Source organism: Rhinopithecus roxellana, chromosome 5, assembly GCF_007565055.1.
Source record: "Rhinopithecus roxellana isolate Shanxi Qingling chromosome 5, ASM756505v1, whole genome shotgun sequence".
Taxonomy (NCBI): Eukaryota; Metazoa; Chordata; class Mammalia; order Primates; family Cercopithecidae; genus Rhinopithecus; species Rhinopithecus roxellana.
The window spans coordinates 44,299,150-44,316,802 of record NC_044553.1 but is presented as its reverse complement, the minus strand read 5'-3'; the positions used below and the strand labels follow the sequence as shown (position 1 = coordinate 44,316,802).

General features: G+C 36.2%; 1 protein-coding gene across 6 annotated transcripts in view; it reads right to left on the bottom strand.

Moving 5' to 3' along the window:
* TCF12 (transcription factor 12) overlaps positions 1-17,653 on the bottom strand; it is a 379,427-nt gene that overhangs the window by 217,181 nt on the left and 144,593 nt on the right. For 4 of the 6 annotated variants that reach the window (XM_010374267.2, XM_010374268.2, XM_010374269.2 and 1 more), the window contains exon 4: positions 16,947-17,020. In XM_010374267.2, coding sequence (XP_010372569.1) covers positions 16,947-17,020 — 74 coding nt within the window. Of the gene's footprint in view, positions 1-7,607; positions 7,670-16,946; positions 17,021-17,653 lie in introns of all 6 variants that reach the window. The other 2 variants (XM_030930025.1, XM_030930026.1) reach the window with 1 other exon arrangement.

Genomic DNA, 17,653 nt, shown 5'->3' with positions numbered 1-17,653 from the left:
ATCTAAATTATTTTTCAAGAAAGTTGCTGTTTTAATTTGAGAAAGCATTTTTAAAATGATCTTTAAGTCTCCTTAAATATCCCAAAATCACAGCTTCAGAATCTGTGAGTCTTCCTATTAGTATGTTAATACTTTATAGATTTATTTAAAGAAAATACCTCTTCAGGTTAGCCCTTATAGATACAAAGAATAAAGGAATTAAATTCTAAATACACTGCCCTCCCATTTCCATAGCACTTTTGGAACTAAAGAACATTTAACTTATTTCTGCATGGTTGTCAGTCTCCTTTCACTGAAAAAATCAGTAAATAAAGGCATTTCCTTCTATAATCACATTGGAGAACAGGGCTGAGGAACAACCGCCAGGGACTACTCATTTCCCAGTTTGAGAAACATCTACTAGAATTGAACAAAATCACACAGCGGAGGGATTTTGTGGTTACTTGTGTGACCAGATATACTGACTTGTATCTTACGTCAATTGATCTACTCAAACTATGTGAATTCATAAAAAATGAAAGCAGAAAAAGAACGACTGTTCCACTCCATCCCTACTCTACCAAAAAGCATTGATTTGTATCTTGGAGTAAGCATGAGATGTGGAAGTGCCAGTAATTTACATGGATTTTTTTAACGCTTCTCAGTGGAAGCATCTCCTTCCATGGCCATGATTCTAGTATGAAAAGTAATATTCTTCATAGAACATGGTATGAAAATACAAGTCAGCATCCTCACCTAGTACACAATCAAAGAAATAACTATCTGACCCATTACCAGAGAAAAACTCTCTTCTGATGTGTGTATGTAAACTGTGAAGCAAGTTTAAGTGGCATTACTTTATTGGAATAGTTTCAGCTAATACATGTAATTAAAAGTAAAAAGCAGTTATTTCCTAAAAAGTAAAATTACACTTGAATTCAGACATTTAGTCCAAATTGATATTGCTTTACTATATTTGCACCCAATGTAAACTTTTCACATACTTACAAAAATGTGAGTTAATTACATTTGCACAAAATACAAAATTTTCAGATACTTACAAACATAGAAGACCAGCATTCCTTTCATAACAACAGGTCACAGTATTACCTTTCTTTCTTATACCCTTCCTAAGAAAATTAAAGCTAATTGTGACACAAACTGAATTATCTATGTGATCAAATATGAAGGTTTTCATCAGCAGCAATAACTGAAATGAATTTCCTGTCTGCTTTGAGTTCTAATATTTTTAATGCATACTATCAATCTCTATCCTAAATGCCAGGTGTGTTTTTTGATACTTCATCTTCTCGTCTTACCTTCTCTCGATTTTTAGCCCCCATTTTCTCCTTCATTACTCACCTTATTTTTTTACCTATCTTTTCATATTATGTCAATCTAGTTATTAATGAAATTAAAGAAATTAAAATATGTATATGGAAGAGTGACAATACCTATGTATATATGTGTAGTATTGCCTATAATATATTAGACATTGTGCCAGATGATAGGATGCAAAAATAAATAAAAGTCTTTGCCTTCAAGGAGCTTACAGTCACAAGAAAAGAGAGACATTATCTGAAAATATTTTAATAAACTGAGTAACCTTTTCATGAGGTCTGGGCCTGACATGCATGTACCACATTACAGCTTCCAAGGTTTGATTACTACAATTGGACCCCCTAGTAGTCTAGGGGGCAGGATGATAATAAACAGTAAAAATTTAAATGAAGTACAAACCAGTCTGCCAAATTACAAGTTAAACTTGCTGGGTTTTGTATGAATAGTTTAGAAGATGCTAATACACCAGCACAGCTTCAAATGGGAGCACCAAAAGCAGAACAAATACTGTTAGGCAGGCAGAAGACACATTAAGATTTGCTAAAGAATACCCTAAAGCAAAATGAAACATATTGATAACTGGAAAATAAAGTGTCAATCACGACTAAGTTTTATTGAGTACATACTACGTGCCAGCACTGTTAACAATATCCATGCCATTCTGTCAGTGAATTTAACCCATATAACCTATATATTGAATAATACTATATTTCCCCCATCTGATAGATGAGACATATATGTGTTATTTGAGTTTGTGGTATCTAGTTAACAATAGGTAACTAAAACAAAAATTAAAAAGAAGAAAATATTATTAACAATCTTGTCAATAAATTTGAAGAAGTAATACTTCTCAACTAATTCTTTCAGGCCAGGATTAGCATGATAACAAATTCTTACAAAGAAAGTACACACACAAGTTTTTTTTTTTAAAAAAACTACAGATCCGCCAGGCATGGTAGCTCATGTCTGCGATCCCAGCACTTTGGGAGGCCAAGGTGGGCAGATCACTTCAGGTCAGGAGTTGGAGCCCAGCCTGGCCAACATAGTGAAACCCTGTCTCTACTAAAAAAATATACAAATTAGGCAGACGTAGTGGCGGGTGCCTGTAATCCCAGCTCCTCAGGAGGCTGAGGCAGGAGAATCACTTGAACCTGGGAGGCGGAGGTTGCAGTGAGCTGAGATCGCGCCCCTGCTTTCCAGCCTGGGTGACAGAGCAGGACTCCGTCTCAAAAAAAAAGAAAAAACAAACAAAACTACAGATCAATATTACCTGAATGTAAAAATTCTTAATATTTTAGCAAATTAAATCAAACAATTTTAAAATGGCAATACATAATAACCCAGTACTAGATAGCCCAGGAATGCAGCGTTGCTTTAATATTTTTAAAATATTAATCAATATAACTTCTGCAGTGACACACTAAAAAGGAAAAATCATCTGACCATTTCAACAGATGCAGAAAAAAATATTTTATAAAATTCAACATCAGTTTTTCTTAAATACTCTCAACAAATTACATTTACAAAGGAACTTCCTCGATCTAATAAATCACATCAATAAAATCTATAGCAATTATCATGCTTAATGGCAAAACACTGTTTATCCCTAACATTAGGAACAAAGTCCACTCTTAACCACATCTATTCAACATCATACTTGAAGTTATAGCCAATTCCATAAGGAAAAAAAAAATCTGGATTAGAAAGGAAAAAGTTAAATTCTCATAACTGACAGACAACACATTGTTCAAACAAAATTCTCCAGAATGTCCAAAAAAGCTACCATAACTAGTGAGTTTAGCAAGGTTTCAGGACGCATCATCAATATACAAAAATCATTGTCTTATATATTAGATATGAGCCAAAAAATGCAATTAAAAATACTTAGATCAAAAATTATGAAACATTTAGTTAATAGATTAAACAGAAGATGTGCAAGACTTGTTCACTAAAAACTATCTAAAAATACTAACAGAGATCATGTCACTCACTGCACTCCAGCCTGGGCGCCAGAGCAAAGCTTTGCCAAAAAATTAAAAAAAAAAAAAATATATATATATATATATATATATATGGAAAGTAAAGATTTAAATATGGAGATACATCATATGCATGAATTGAAAGCCTCCACACTGTTAAGATCCCCTCCAACTGATCTACAGACTCAATGTAATCCTAATCAAAATCCTACACAGCTTAGTAGGAACTGACATACTGGTTTTAAAATCTTCAATGTATACGCAAACAACATAGAAGAGTTCAAACAATTCTGAAACAGAATAACAAGGTGGAAGACTTATACTACCTGATATCAAGATTTATTTTAAAGGTATAGAAATCAAGACAGTTACGGCATTGGTGTGAAGATAAATCAATAAAACAGAATACAGAGCCCAGATATTGATCCTCACATATACGGTCAACAGATTTTTAACAGAGATAACAAGTTAACTCAATGGGAGGGAAGAAAAATCTTTTCAACAAATGGTAGTAGCAAACTGGACAGCCTTACGAAAAAAAAATTAACGTTGACCCTGACTTGACATTTTTTTTTTTTTTTTTTTTTTTTTTTTGAGACGGAGTCTCGCTCTGTGGCCCAGGCTGGAGTGCAGTGGCCGGATCTCAGCTCACTGCAAGCTCCGCCTCCCGGGTTTATGCCATTCTCCTGCCTCAGCCTCCCGAGTAGCCGGGACTACAGGCGCCGGCCACCTCGCCCGGCTAGTTTTTTGTGTTTTTTTAGTAGAGATGGGGTTTCACCGTGTTAGCCAGGATGGTCTCAATCTCCTGACCTCGTGATCCACCCGTCTCGGCCTCCCAAAGTGCTGGGATTACAGGCTTGAGCCACCGCGCCCGGCCGACTTGACATCTTATACAGAAACAAACTCAAAAGGATCATAGATCTAAGTTAAGAGCTAAACGTTTACATTGCCTAACTTACTATTTCTTGAGACTGCTACTAGCAGTCAAACTACATTTCTTAAGTAATATCGAGGGCATTCTATGATGGAAAAAAATGTAGGAAGAAGTTTATTCTTTTCCTTTCGTAAAGATTTATCATTTACTACCACCTATTAAAAACTAAGAAATCTAATACCACAAAAAGCCCATTTAACTAATACATAAATGTTTTAGACTACAAAGCTCTGTATTTGCACACTGCTTGTTAATATCCCATTAAGGACAGTTTGAGAAACTATGATCTTATTCAAAATTTTGTTTTACACATTAGAAATCTGATGCCCATCCGAACACAGTGGCTCATGCCTATAATCTCAGCACTTCGGGAGGCCAAGGCAGGAGGATCACTTGAGCTCAGGAGTTTGATAACAGCATGGGCAACATAAGTGAGACCCTGTCTCTACAAAAAATTAGCCAGACATGGTGGCACAGGCCTGTAGTCCCAGCTACTTGGGAGGCTGAGGCAGAGGATCACTTGAGCCCAGGGAGTCAAGGCTGCAATAGGCCATGATCGTGTCACTGTACTCTCTAGCCTGGGCAACAGAGCAAGACCCTGTCTCAAATTTAAAAAAAGAAAAAAAGAAAAAAAAAAAAAGAAAGGAAGAAACCTCATGTCATATCCAGAAAAAGTGACCCATTTGACCAGGTTCATTTTTCTAATGAGAGAACTCAGGCTTAAATTCTCTGTTCCTTGTGTTACAAAACAGATTATCATTTTCACTTTGTATACAATATGCCCTGGAGATTTCATAAGCAAATATTCCTTCTATTTCTGGACTTTTACTCTCCCCTAGGCCATCCTTATCATAGCTTTTATCATTCTACTGTACAATAATCTCTGTTTTTCCCATAAGAATGAGGACTCCCTTTATGAAATATAAACTGATGGTTTTTGTTTTGCACAACTAATTTCAGTGACAAGAAAATAGTGAAATCTCAGTAAAAGCTTCATGAATGAAAGGAGTTGGAAAAACAGGATTTCCATGTTAACAACATAAATATGTCCATACAGAATTCCAAGAGACTACAAAACTCAAAGTAGGGAAGAAAGATACTGAGGAAAAATGATATAAGGAAGTAAGGCAAAATTAGTGGAAAATCAAGAGTAATATGGAGACAGCAAAAACTCAGAAAAGTCAACTCAATAAGATGCAATAGTATTACCAACATGGAGAAGATATTTGGTTCAGGACAGCTGGCACTTAATTGCTTAATCACAAAATAATTTCCAGACCTAAACACCAGAATATACTCTGCTCCATGCACAAAGCAACAAACTGATTATGATGTAAAATGACATTTAAGTAATTATTTCATTTTATAAGAAGAAGGTTAAAGCATCAGTTCAATATGTTGAAGGGAAACATTTCAAGCTTGTTCTCAGAATAAGAGTGTTTATGACAACAAAAATACATGACACAAAAATCTAACAATTATTGATGACACCAATCCTTTGGCCTACATAAGCTAATTTAGGTCTCTTAAATGCCTTAGAGATGCATATCCCTTTAAACAGATTTGAGGAACTGAAACCTCTTCCTTTCCTAGACTGTATTAATCTGCAATCTGTTATAAGAATACAGATTTGCATAAATTTACATTCATAAGAATGTGGTTGCCCTATTTCTTTTCCCCAATAATCTCCAAATCCCAAGATCTGCAATACAGAACTTTCCAAAAGTTCAAGTGTGGTGCTACACCTCTGTAATCCCAACTATTCAGGAGGCTAAGGTGGGAGAGGCACTTGAGCCTGGAAGGTCAAAGCTGCAGTAAGACATGACTGTGCCATTGCATTTCCAGCCTGGGCAACAGAGCAAGACCCTGTCTCAAACAAACAAACAAACAAACAAACTTCTTGTTGGGCATTTAAAAACTCCAATAGTTCATCATCTTTTCAGGACCTACTCCAGGAATTCAAAACAGCTGCCTCTCCAATGACCATCCAAGATTTGAAAAATTCCTAACATCTTTTTTATTTTTTAAATCAAAATGGGCATGAAATTTCTCATGGGAGTGTAAAAAGAAGTACAATGTACAGATTTCTCTATGAGCTAAATACTGTATAAAACTTCCTCTATTAATTCTTGCACACTTCCTATGAGAAAAAATCTCTTTGGAGATGAGAAATCTGAGGCTCAGAAATTAACTCTCTTGTCCAAGGTAAAACAGAGTGGTAAAAACTAGAAGCAAACCTGTCTGATTCATCCTATAGCTCATTTTTTTAATGTATAAAATGTAAATACTGTTTTTATAAGAAGTTGGCAGTACCGTTATCTTTAAACTTCTAGAGACTCTGTCCTTAAAGTCCTGCACAAGTAGAAATAACTGTTCTGGGGGTCTCTTTTATAATTTGGCAAATGTAACATAGTAAAAAGGGACAGTAATTTAGAGACAGCCTGGATAAAGTCCTAAGCATTTAATATCTGGTAAGTTATCTACCTTTTCTAACCTTCAATTCTGTCACCTCTAAAATGGAGAGGATTTTAAAAATGGCTTCTTGGTGAGCTGATGTGAAGATCAAAGCAGGTAACATGTGAAACTGTGTAAACTAAATTGTGACAAGTGCTGGTTACGATTTCATTGTTATTAATTTAAAAACCCAAGTGGGTTAAAAAAAAAGTGTTCAGCCAGAATTTACCCTACTTTTTATTCCCACGAATAAGCAATCTCTAAACTTAGGGAAAAAATATTAAACAGGCTGTCAAGAAAGACCTCAACAATTACAAAAAGGGACATAAAGATTCAAAGATTAATATGTTTTGATTTTTACCTGTTAACTTTAAAATCTGAACAATTAGTTAGAAGATTAAAAAAGAAAACTACAAAGATTAGATTAGTCCTGATCAAGATGTTATTTCACGGGCCTACAAAGTTAATTACAGTAAGGTGAGAAATTGACATGAAGGTTATTTCCAAAAAGATCTACAGGAAAGCCTCTCAGTAAGTGTTGTCCCCAGGAAGAAAGGCTAGTCTGAAATAAAACATGAAGCTTTAATTGTCTTAAAATGGAAACATGGGCAATCTGATCAGTAGGTGCTTTCTTTCACTTTAAGTATCTGCTGGCAAGAGACTTAAAGGTGCTTACATCATCACAACCCAATTTTTTCTTATCCAAAAACATTAATGTTATAATTTATAGGCAGGGGCTGTTTCAAACAGAACTAAGAGTAAAAACATTTTACTCCTATGGTTTTATTTAAATCTAACTTTAAAACACACCCTTTTTCTTGCTCAAAGTTTTCTTCACATTCGGAGCATTCAGAAGGAGCAGTTATATAACAAAACAGAGATTAATGGGAACATAGATGCAATATATAGAAAACACTTACTTTAATTCTCTGACCCTTCTGTCTTGCTTTGCTATTTAACTGCTTCATCTCGTGTATTGTACCTGAGATCAAGAGGCATAAAATACTATTTCAAAATTTGTGTGTCCTTTCTAATTACTGTATTTGATCTCCTAGTAGCTATAAAATGTACACTTTTTTCCCTTCAAAAATAAAAACAATAGCAAACACACAATTTTGAGAAAATATCTACACTAGAGAAGAAAAACTAACACTAACCTTTTACCCATCAATGCTGACAAAAGGGACAACTGAGTAAAAGCTATTTTATATTTCTTTATTCACACAACTCGATTTTCCCATGTATTAATATAAGGAAAACTATTTATCAAAATCAAGCAATCTGGTTTAATACAATCATAGCTAACTTGACAAAGCCTAAATAAAAAACACATGAAGTTTAATTCAGGCGTTATCATTCTGTGGGTGAAGTGAGTCTACATGATTTTTTATCTTTCCCAGTCACCTAGTTGTACCGGTTTTGTGTTTTCCCCTTTCTGAAGTTTCTTATATAACTTTGCAATCTGGCTCCTATCCTCCGAATCCAAGTCTTATTTCATTATGAGTGGGTCTATGTACCATCTTTTCAGATCATCCTATTTTTTGCCACTCTTTCACTTTGGATCCATTCTTCATACCACAGTAAGTTAATATTTATAAAAATTTTGTGTATAAAATCTATTTTTAATTGGCTCCCAAAGAATAGATAACTTTTTTCTTACAGAAATGTTATCCAGCCTCATCTCATACTATTTTCCCACAAAGTAAGCTGATTTATTATCTACCGAATTTTGTAATGAGACCACCATACTGTCTCCATCATTCCACATTTCCAGACTTTCTTCCAGCCCTATTCAAATGCTATCTATCCTCTAAGAGTCTACTCAAACATTTCCTCCTCTATTAAGTCTTTCTTGACCATCCAAAGTAATCTCTCTCTCCTCTGGAATCTCATAGTAGCTAATAAAATTATTTTGCTAATTAACTATTTGCTGTCTAATTACAGCGTCTCCACTTCTGTCTTAAAAGAGTTAAAAAGTTTTCTGGGTTTTTTTTTTTTTTTTTTTTTTTGAGATCAGGTTTCACTCTGCCACCAGGGCTACAGTGTAGTGGTGCAATCTCGGCTCACTGCAACCTCTGCCTCCCCAGCTCTAGAGATTCTCCTGCTTCAACCTCCTGAGTAACTGGGACTACAGCCAACACCACAACTGGCTAAATTTTTTCTTTTTTTTCTTTTTTTTTTTTTAAGAGATGGGGTTTCGCCATGTTGCAGAGGCTGGTGTTGAACTCCTGGATTCAAGCGATCCACCTGCCTCAGCTTCCCAAATTGCTGGGATTACAGCTGTGAACCAGCAACTTTTTTTTTTCTTCACTACAGCCTCGACCCCTGGGTTGAAGCAATCCTCTCACTTCAGCCTCATGAGTAGTTGGGACCACAGCTGCACACTACCAGGCCTGGCATTTTTTTTTTCTCTATTTTTTGTAGAGAGGGGGCTCTCATTTTGTTGCCCAGGCCGGTCTCAAACTCTTGGGCTCAAGCAATCCTCCCATTTTAGCCTCCCAATGTGCTGGGTTTACAGGCGTGAGCCACCACGCCCAGCCTAAAAAGTAACTCTTTAGGCAAATAGGACTTATATGTCTAAGCATATTTCCTGAACTATAAGATACACATTTATTCACCTTTAACATTTAAGAAACTGAATGCATTTACAAATCTCAGCATCTTAAAATTGGAGGATCACGGTAAGTCCAACCTCCCGAAAAGCAGGCCACCTATACTGTTCTTATGCCACTGGGCTCTGCTGGAGGAAGGAAACTACAAGTTGCCTCTGCCCACAGACACACTCTTAAGGCATCTGCTGTCAAATGGAAATGAACTACCCACCAGTTCCCTTCTACACCTCCAGCCAGTATGACCCTGCTGAGGTCAGAATGACCTCTGTTTTTTGTATAGATAGCACATTAGAAAAACCAAGGTTTGGCCGGGCGCGGTGCCTCAAGTCTGTAATCCCAGCACTTTGGGAGGCCAAGACGGGCGGATCACGAGGTCAGGAGATCGAGACCATCCTGGCTAATACGGTGAAACCCCGTCTCTACTAAAAAATACAAAAAACTAGCCGGGCGAGGTGGTGGGCGCCTGTAGTCCCAGCTACTCCGGAGGCTGAGGCAGGAGAATGGCATAAACCCGGGAGGCGGAGCTTGCAGTGAGCTGAGATCCGGCCACTGCACTCCAGCCTGGGCGACAGAGCGAGACTCCGTCTCAAAAAAAAAAAAAAAGGAAAAACCAAGGTTCTATTATCCTATTCCTAACTCACTACCTACAAACTATAGAGAGGTTCTTAGCCAAGCTCGTCCACATTAACGAAAAAATAAGAGAGCACTAAACAAAATTAAAGTTCCCTTTAGCCATATCTGGCAGGAATGGTCCAGGATTTGCAAAAGAAATGACATTAATCTCATCCAGATAATCTTATAGGCTGATTTTAGTTTCCATAAAATCTGAAAGCTTATGTTTACTTTCATTGAGTTTTCATTTAATTTTGTTTCCCTTATCCCAAGTCCCCAATCTATGGCTTTGTCTATGAACTTTAGAAGACTGGAGAAATACTTAAATAATTGTACCCACGTATTTTCATTTTCAACCTAGTTGGGTCTATGAGGTTGCTGTCTGTCTGTGTTTTTGACATCTGTTAAATGACCACTGCTGATGCTTTTTAAACGAACGGAATCCTCTTATCCCTTCATTGCTATAGGTATCAGAAGTCATAGCATATATTAAAACAAAAAGCCTCAGAACATACCTACTATTATCCCTTAATAAAAAAAAAATCTGATATCATCTTGTGCTGAATCATACACAGCAGCTAAATCAAGTATTTTAAAGCTAAATCATTATCACACACTGGTTTTCCATTTTCTACTAACAGGTATAAGCCCCAAACTTTAGTGAGGTAGTTATTATTAGTACCCATCCCCTTTAAATCAATGAAAAAAGAAAAAAAGATTAAGGTAAAAACAAATCACTTGCCCAGAGTCACAGAGTAAGGAGGTAGAAGTGCCAGAAACAGACCCCAAAACAGCTTGATTTTAATGCTCAAGCTCTTAAATTCTACGCTATTCTCCCCACAATACACTATACTTGCTAGGTAAACTGTTCTATCATATGTCCCATGTCCTCTTTTATCAGCTGCAGACCCTCTTCTCTTTTCACTTTTCTCTTCTCTCTTTTCCCATTCCTTCAGGATATGACAGAAAATGTATAGTTCTTTGAGTTGGGAAGTACTAAAGTAAAGGGGTTAAAAAGCACTAGCATAAGATTCAGAATATCTGAGTTCCATCATGCCAGAGGCTGTCATTAACTAGTCACACAGCCTAGCCAAATCTCTACATACAGCACAAATCTACACTTGGTCAAATCTCAAGCGTGTCGTTTCAGTTTCCTCATGTATGAAATAAAGAGACAGAATATATATAACCAATGCATCTTTCAATTTTGAAAATTCTATGATACTGTAAAACACAGATGGAAGAAAGAGCAAAAAGATAATGACTGTTTCATTCTGTAAGCCATAATACAGACAGAAGAGAAAACCATGGTGGATATTTAGCAATTTATATTTTTAAAAAGCACCCAAGCTCTACTCAACTTAATGTAGCTTCTTTTTTTAAAAAAAATTACTACTATAAGATTATATATAGGCTGAAAAATGTTCATAATTAAAATGCCAACTCTTGATTACTGATGATGCCTATAAATCTAATTCCTATCAGTGGTTTCCTATCAATGAACTCAATTCTACCTTTTAAATTAAGGACTGACCAACTCTGTATCTTAGAAAAGAGAATGAATATACTCCTCTCTCTCCCTCTCCTACCCCAGGATGCAAACCTCAATGGTACTTTAATACTCCAGAGCTTGGCATAGGTTGGCTAACACAGTTAAAAAGGCAGAGAAACCAAGATGACCTGGCCTCTTGACATTTCCACAAACTCAAATAACTAGACATTCTAGAAGCAGAATTTGTACATCAAGAAATGTAACTATGAAAATGTACTTCAAATTATTATAAATAATAGTAATAGCAGTTTCCACTTATTATATCAATAAATGAAATACTGCATACCTATTATTACATTTCATCTTCACCAAAACCCTACAAAATACATGTAAAATTATCATAATTTTAGAGACCAGAAAACTAAGACACATAGAAGTAACTTTCCCATGGTCACACAGTACGTTTCCAAATCACTTATTACCATTAATACCACCACCACCTACTTCAAGCTTCATCTTAAATCAACGTTGATTCTTTCCTTCCTCAACCTCCCAGCCTAATTAATCTAGTAAATCTAATGATTGTTCCCCGATTTGATTATATTCAGCAAACATGTATAGAGCACCCATTATGTATAAGGTGTTATACTACAGAAACTGATAACTTTTATATCCAAGTTTGGCAGGAAGAGACTGTTGCTTTCCCAAGAAAGAAATGAACAGCTGAAGAAGAAGGGAAATTGATTTATGTCCTTCATACATTTAAAAGAAATAAAAGTAGTTAAATCAAGCATGACTGAGTTGGCAAATAATTCTCATTTATTATACTTAGAATACAGCATATTTGCAATGTATCCATGTGTTTAAATTTATGTAATTGTTAAATATAGATCTAGCGAATTTTGAGATACATAGGTATAAAGCCAACACTTATATAGCACTCATCACATATCAGACATTGATCTATGCAATTTCCATATATTGCCTCATTTAATCCTCAACAACCTCATGAAACAGATATCATTATTCCCATTTCACAGATGAGTAAACTGAAGTACACTAGATTTAAATAACTTGTCCAGAATCACACAGGTAGTAAGTGGCAGAGTTATGATTTATACCCAAGCAGTATGATTTCACAGTCTGTGCTCTTAAGCGCAGCCTTCTGAAGACAAAAACAAAACAAAACAAAACAAAACAAAACAAAAAACCTGAAACTAGAATAAGTCACTAACACTTTAGTGAACAAGAACAACCACAATATTCTCTGGTCTTTATGCCTAGTACACCAACATTTCTATGCAATAAAGAATGAAAAACAAGGGAGAGAGGGAACAAACTCATTAACTAGATCTCTTGCCCATGTCTAAACTACCTGAGATTTTAATCACTCCTTTCAGTCTCAGGTGCTTTGCCTTTATCACCACATTCACAAATTTCTAAAACTGGAAGTGCTACTCACAACATGATTCTATCTGTATGCTCATGTGTGTGTCTATGCTCTCTGTACAGGTGGGCAGCAAATGAAGAGTGCAGAAACCAGGACTCTAACAAAAGTAGAGGTCTGGAGCTTACAAACCACAAATGTTGTGTTCCTTCCCTCTGGGTGTCTCAAACATGCTGAGACATGCTGAGGAAATATGAAATCCACATTGCCTAAGAATGCTGACCATGCCTACCCTTTCTTCTATAACCACTCTTAGGCACAATGTCTATTTTTATGTCAACCTAGCAAAATCTCTTCACTGAATGGACTGCTGTAGGTACTCCTGATAACCAGAAACTTAACCACCTCTACACTGCAAGGCTACTTTTCTGGTGGATTTGGTAAAAGCAGGGGCAGACACACAGACTGCAGCTGTGCCAGAGTGACTTTTCCTAATTCTGAAAGAATGGGTATAAGCCTAACACAGAGACGAGAAGTTTGTGACCACTTAACTACGTGACTCAGATGGAGCTCATTTACGCACCAAGGCTACTAGAGTAGCACGGTACCTTACAATTAAAGTCAGGACCCTGTAAGGCAACTAGCGTACATAGCAAACATTTCCCTTGAAAAGCTCTTAAATAGGCCGGGCGGGGTGGGGCCTGTAATCCCAGCACTTTGGGAGGCCGAGACGGGTGGATCACGAGGTCAGGAGATCGAGACCATCCTGGCTAACACGGTGAAACCCCGTCTCTACTAAAAAAAAAATACAAAAATCTAGCCGGGCGATGTGGCAGGCGCCTGTAGTCCCAGTTACTCGGGAGGCTGAGGCAGGAGAATGGCGTAAACCCGGGAGGCGGAGCTTGCAGTGAGCTGAGATCCGGCCACTGCACTCCAGCCCGGGCTACAGAGCCAGACTCCGTCTCAAAAAAAAAAAAAAAAAAGCTCTTAAATAAAGAATAAGTTCAATCAACATGACTTTGTGTAGCTACTCCCATACAGTAACATACAGTTATACAATATTATTAAGGTTCATTTGCCAAATACGGTTTCATACTATTGTACAGAAAGTATTGTTTCTCCCTTATAGTTTAGCATGGGAATGGGAGAGGGATAGAATGGCAGCTCAGACAGTTCAATTTAAAGCATGTATATTGTATCTCCAACAAATTACTCATTTTGCAGTATCCAATATCCTTTTTTAGCCTACCAAGCATTTTCAAATTTTATAAAAAGTATAATAAAAAATTTCTATTTAGTGATGTTACTGAAAATCAAATTATTTTTAAATAATGCAATTTGCTGACAGAAATGTAATATTTATAAAATATGATAAAGTCTAAATAAATTTCATTTATGTGATTTCTACTGAAGTATCTGCAATTTCACTGTTTAAGTTGACAAATTTTTAACAAGTCAAAACTAGTCTTTAGCCAACATTAATACTTATTTTTGAATTTAAGAACCTCAATGTACTTAAATAAGAATTTAAGAAATTCAATATACTAAAATAGGAGAATGAAGTACGGTAGTTGAGATTCTTATTAACACAATTATACCCATTTATGCTTATGATTATGAAAAAAAAATGGTCAAGAGGTGAATGGTGTTAAAAGATGAAACCCCAAAAGCTGATAATTTCCCTATAAAGTAGTACTGAAGGAGGCTTCAAAGACAACCATAAAGTTCTCCTTGGCAAGAAGAGTTAAAGGGAATAACAGGTGGAAATTGGATCCAGATTTCTGTTTGAAAATGATACCAAAAATCTCTTAACTGTCTCACCAAACCTTTTAGGTTTAGACGCTGACTAGGATAGAAGGAGAAAAATTAGTGAAAGAGTGGATTTCAATGGGAATAAAAATAAAGAAGGGTAGCATTAAATCTTCACTCTATCTGATATCTCAACAGACAGTTAGAAATACATATGTGGTTCTATGGTTCTATGAAAACTAGCTTACTACATAATCAATTTAACTTTTCACTGTACATAATACATACTAAAAATAAATAAACTATTCACAACATGATTCTATCTATATGTTCATGTGTGTGTCTATGCTCTCTGTACAGGTGGGCAGCAAATGAAGAGTGCAGAAACCAGGACTCTAACAAAGGTAGAGGTCTGGAGCTTACATGTGTGTGTAAGTAAAATACAGCATTTCAATTTAACCTATAAATAGCAAAAAGAAAAGATTTGCTTTGGATTTCATGTCTGAAGGTAAATTTAATTTCAAGATCATAAATTATTTAAGTGTTTGGATACATTAGTATGTTTTTTTCACCTAAAATCCTATGCAGCACTCAAGGGGGGCGGTGGGGGAGTGGGAAGCAGTGAAGAAAGCCTGAAAGAGTGATAAATATAAGGCACCCAGCTACCATTTAATGCATTCTAAGAAATAACATGTTATTACAAAGTAACTCAAGCCTCTGAAAATAATAATCCAATATTAATTAGTAGTATTGTGGGTTTCCCACTACATAAAACTCCTACCTTCAAAATCTAAACTGGATCCTATCTCACATGTTCATAATAATACTCAAAGAATCAGAAACGTTTAAGAGTGGAAGGAAATTCGGACATCAACCAGTTTAAGTAGCCTTGAGACAAAAACAATGCGTCCAAGATCAAATGGCTAAGACAAAAATAATGTGTCCAAGATTAAATGGCTGATTCACAACACAGTTGATAGTAAAATTCAAGTCCTGACATACTCAGCATACGGCTCTTTACACTACAATGTAGCTTTCTCAGCCTCTGATTCCCAAAAGTGAAACACAAAAACCCACCTTTAACAGCCTCTATGCATCTTTTTGGATTCCGTATGACTATCCCAGTTCTTTCCAAAGGATTTAAGATAAGTTATACATAGGCTACAGCCAAATACAACAGTAAAACCCCGAATTTTAAAAGGTATTTTAACTCAGCATTTTTCAAAGCAAACTTGTGTAATCCATACTGAGACTATGCATTTCAATCACTTACTCAGTTTTCCTCCCATTAAGGCAATTTGCTTCTAGGGTTAACTACCCATAAATCTTATGCTTGTCTCTTTCTTCTCTTGGTTAATTCTGAGAGAAATGAGAAATTCATTCACTTAAAGTATGGCCTTTTGGAAAAGTCTCTCTCTCTCTCTCTTTTTTTTTTTTTCGGGATGGAGTCTCACTCTGTGGCCCAGGCTTGAGTCCAGTGGCATGATCTTGGCTCACTGCAACTCCGCCTCCCAGGTTCAGCGATTCTCCTGCCTCAGCCTCCTGAGTAGCTGGGACTACAGGTGCCCACCCCCATGCCTTGGCTAATTTTTGTACTTTTAGTACAGACGGGATTTCACCATGTTGGCTAGGCTGGTCTCGAACTTCTGACTTCAAGTGATCCACCTGCCTCAACCTCCCAAAGTGCTGGGATTACAGGCATGAACCACCACGCCCAGCCTGGAAAAGTCTCTCTTAACCTCGTCAGTTTACCAGAGAAAGTCTGGGAGCAGAGTGCTTAATTTTATTCTAATTCTTTGATCTAATTTTCCATTTCCTGGTCTCATTTTATAAAGTTTTGGGGTTTTTTTTTGTTTTTTGTTGGAAAGGGCTCTAATCTTGTGACCTCAATGTGTAGAAAGATGGCTTGGTCCTATTTTCTCTTAATTGTTAACCAAGAAATGTCATCTGTTACGTCTGTTTTGATATGCTTCCAAGAGGCAGGGCTACTGAGTTCCTGATGCAAAGGGCTGATGACTGTTGAAGCAACGATGAGGGAGAGAGGCTGGAAGTCGGTACATTGAAAGCCACTGCCATCTCGCAAAGCAAATAAACCAAACATAAAGAAAAATGGCTAAATACATATGGAGAGCACTTAGGCATTCCAAGGTCTTTAGTAAAGAGTACTGTAGACAGTTCAGGTGTGCAAATAACACCAAGAATATTTAACTGTAGGAAATAAAATAAATCTCCAAAGTTTGACAGCTTATAAAAAGAACTAAATGTACCAAAAAGGTACTGGGTATTCTACTATATTTCCATGAAAAGAAATTAATTTTCATTTCTCATAAGAAACAGAGCATATATGAAAGAAATTACTTAGTCTGCCAAATTACAGTTTTAATCAAAGGTTGATCAGCAAACTTACTCTAGATGAATCATAGGAAGGACTTGGTTGACCACTTGTTCCCCAAGATGTTGTGCCTCCTCTTTCATCCATACCTAAAAAGAGAAGAGAATAAAAGATATATCTGAAAACATACTTTTGTGGATATTTTTGGTATGGGACAGCAGAGTACAATTCAGCAAGTGGTTTTTGTGTTTTCATGGAACAGCTAAGTACCAATCTTTGCCTCAGAAACCTGTAAAATATAAGTTACTTCAAAGTATCTTCATCATTGTTCCATCAATCCTCAAGCAATACCCTATGTAAATTACAGAAATTCAGAATTAAAATATTTCTTTGCAGACTTTAGAATGGGTCATAGTCTCTCCATCCTGCCCCATGCCCTGCACTGCTACTTCTAGGAGTAGATGAACTCCCAAACTTTGTCTGGTTTAGTACTGCCTACATGAAAACATGAATAATTCATTTAAGCCCTAGAAAATGAAGCAAGACAATCATTTGATTTAATAAAGTTGGTTTCTTTCTGATCACTGATCAGATATTCTTAACTGATGACATCAAACTGAATCTAACTATATCAACCATATCAAATCAACATTAGTTATATAAAATCAAAATGACACTTTTGTGGTAACAGTTCCATCTCTTCTAAAATTATACACAATTTGATTTCAAATAAACAGTTCCACTCTTATGAAGGTGGCAAAAGAAAATTCACAGTGAGAAAT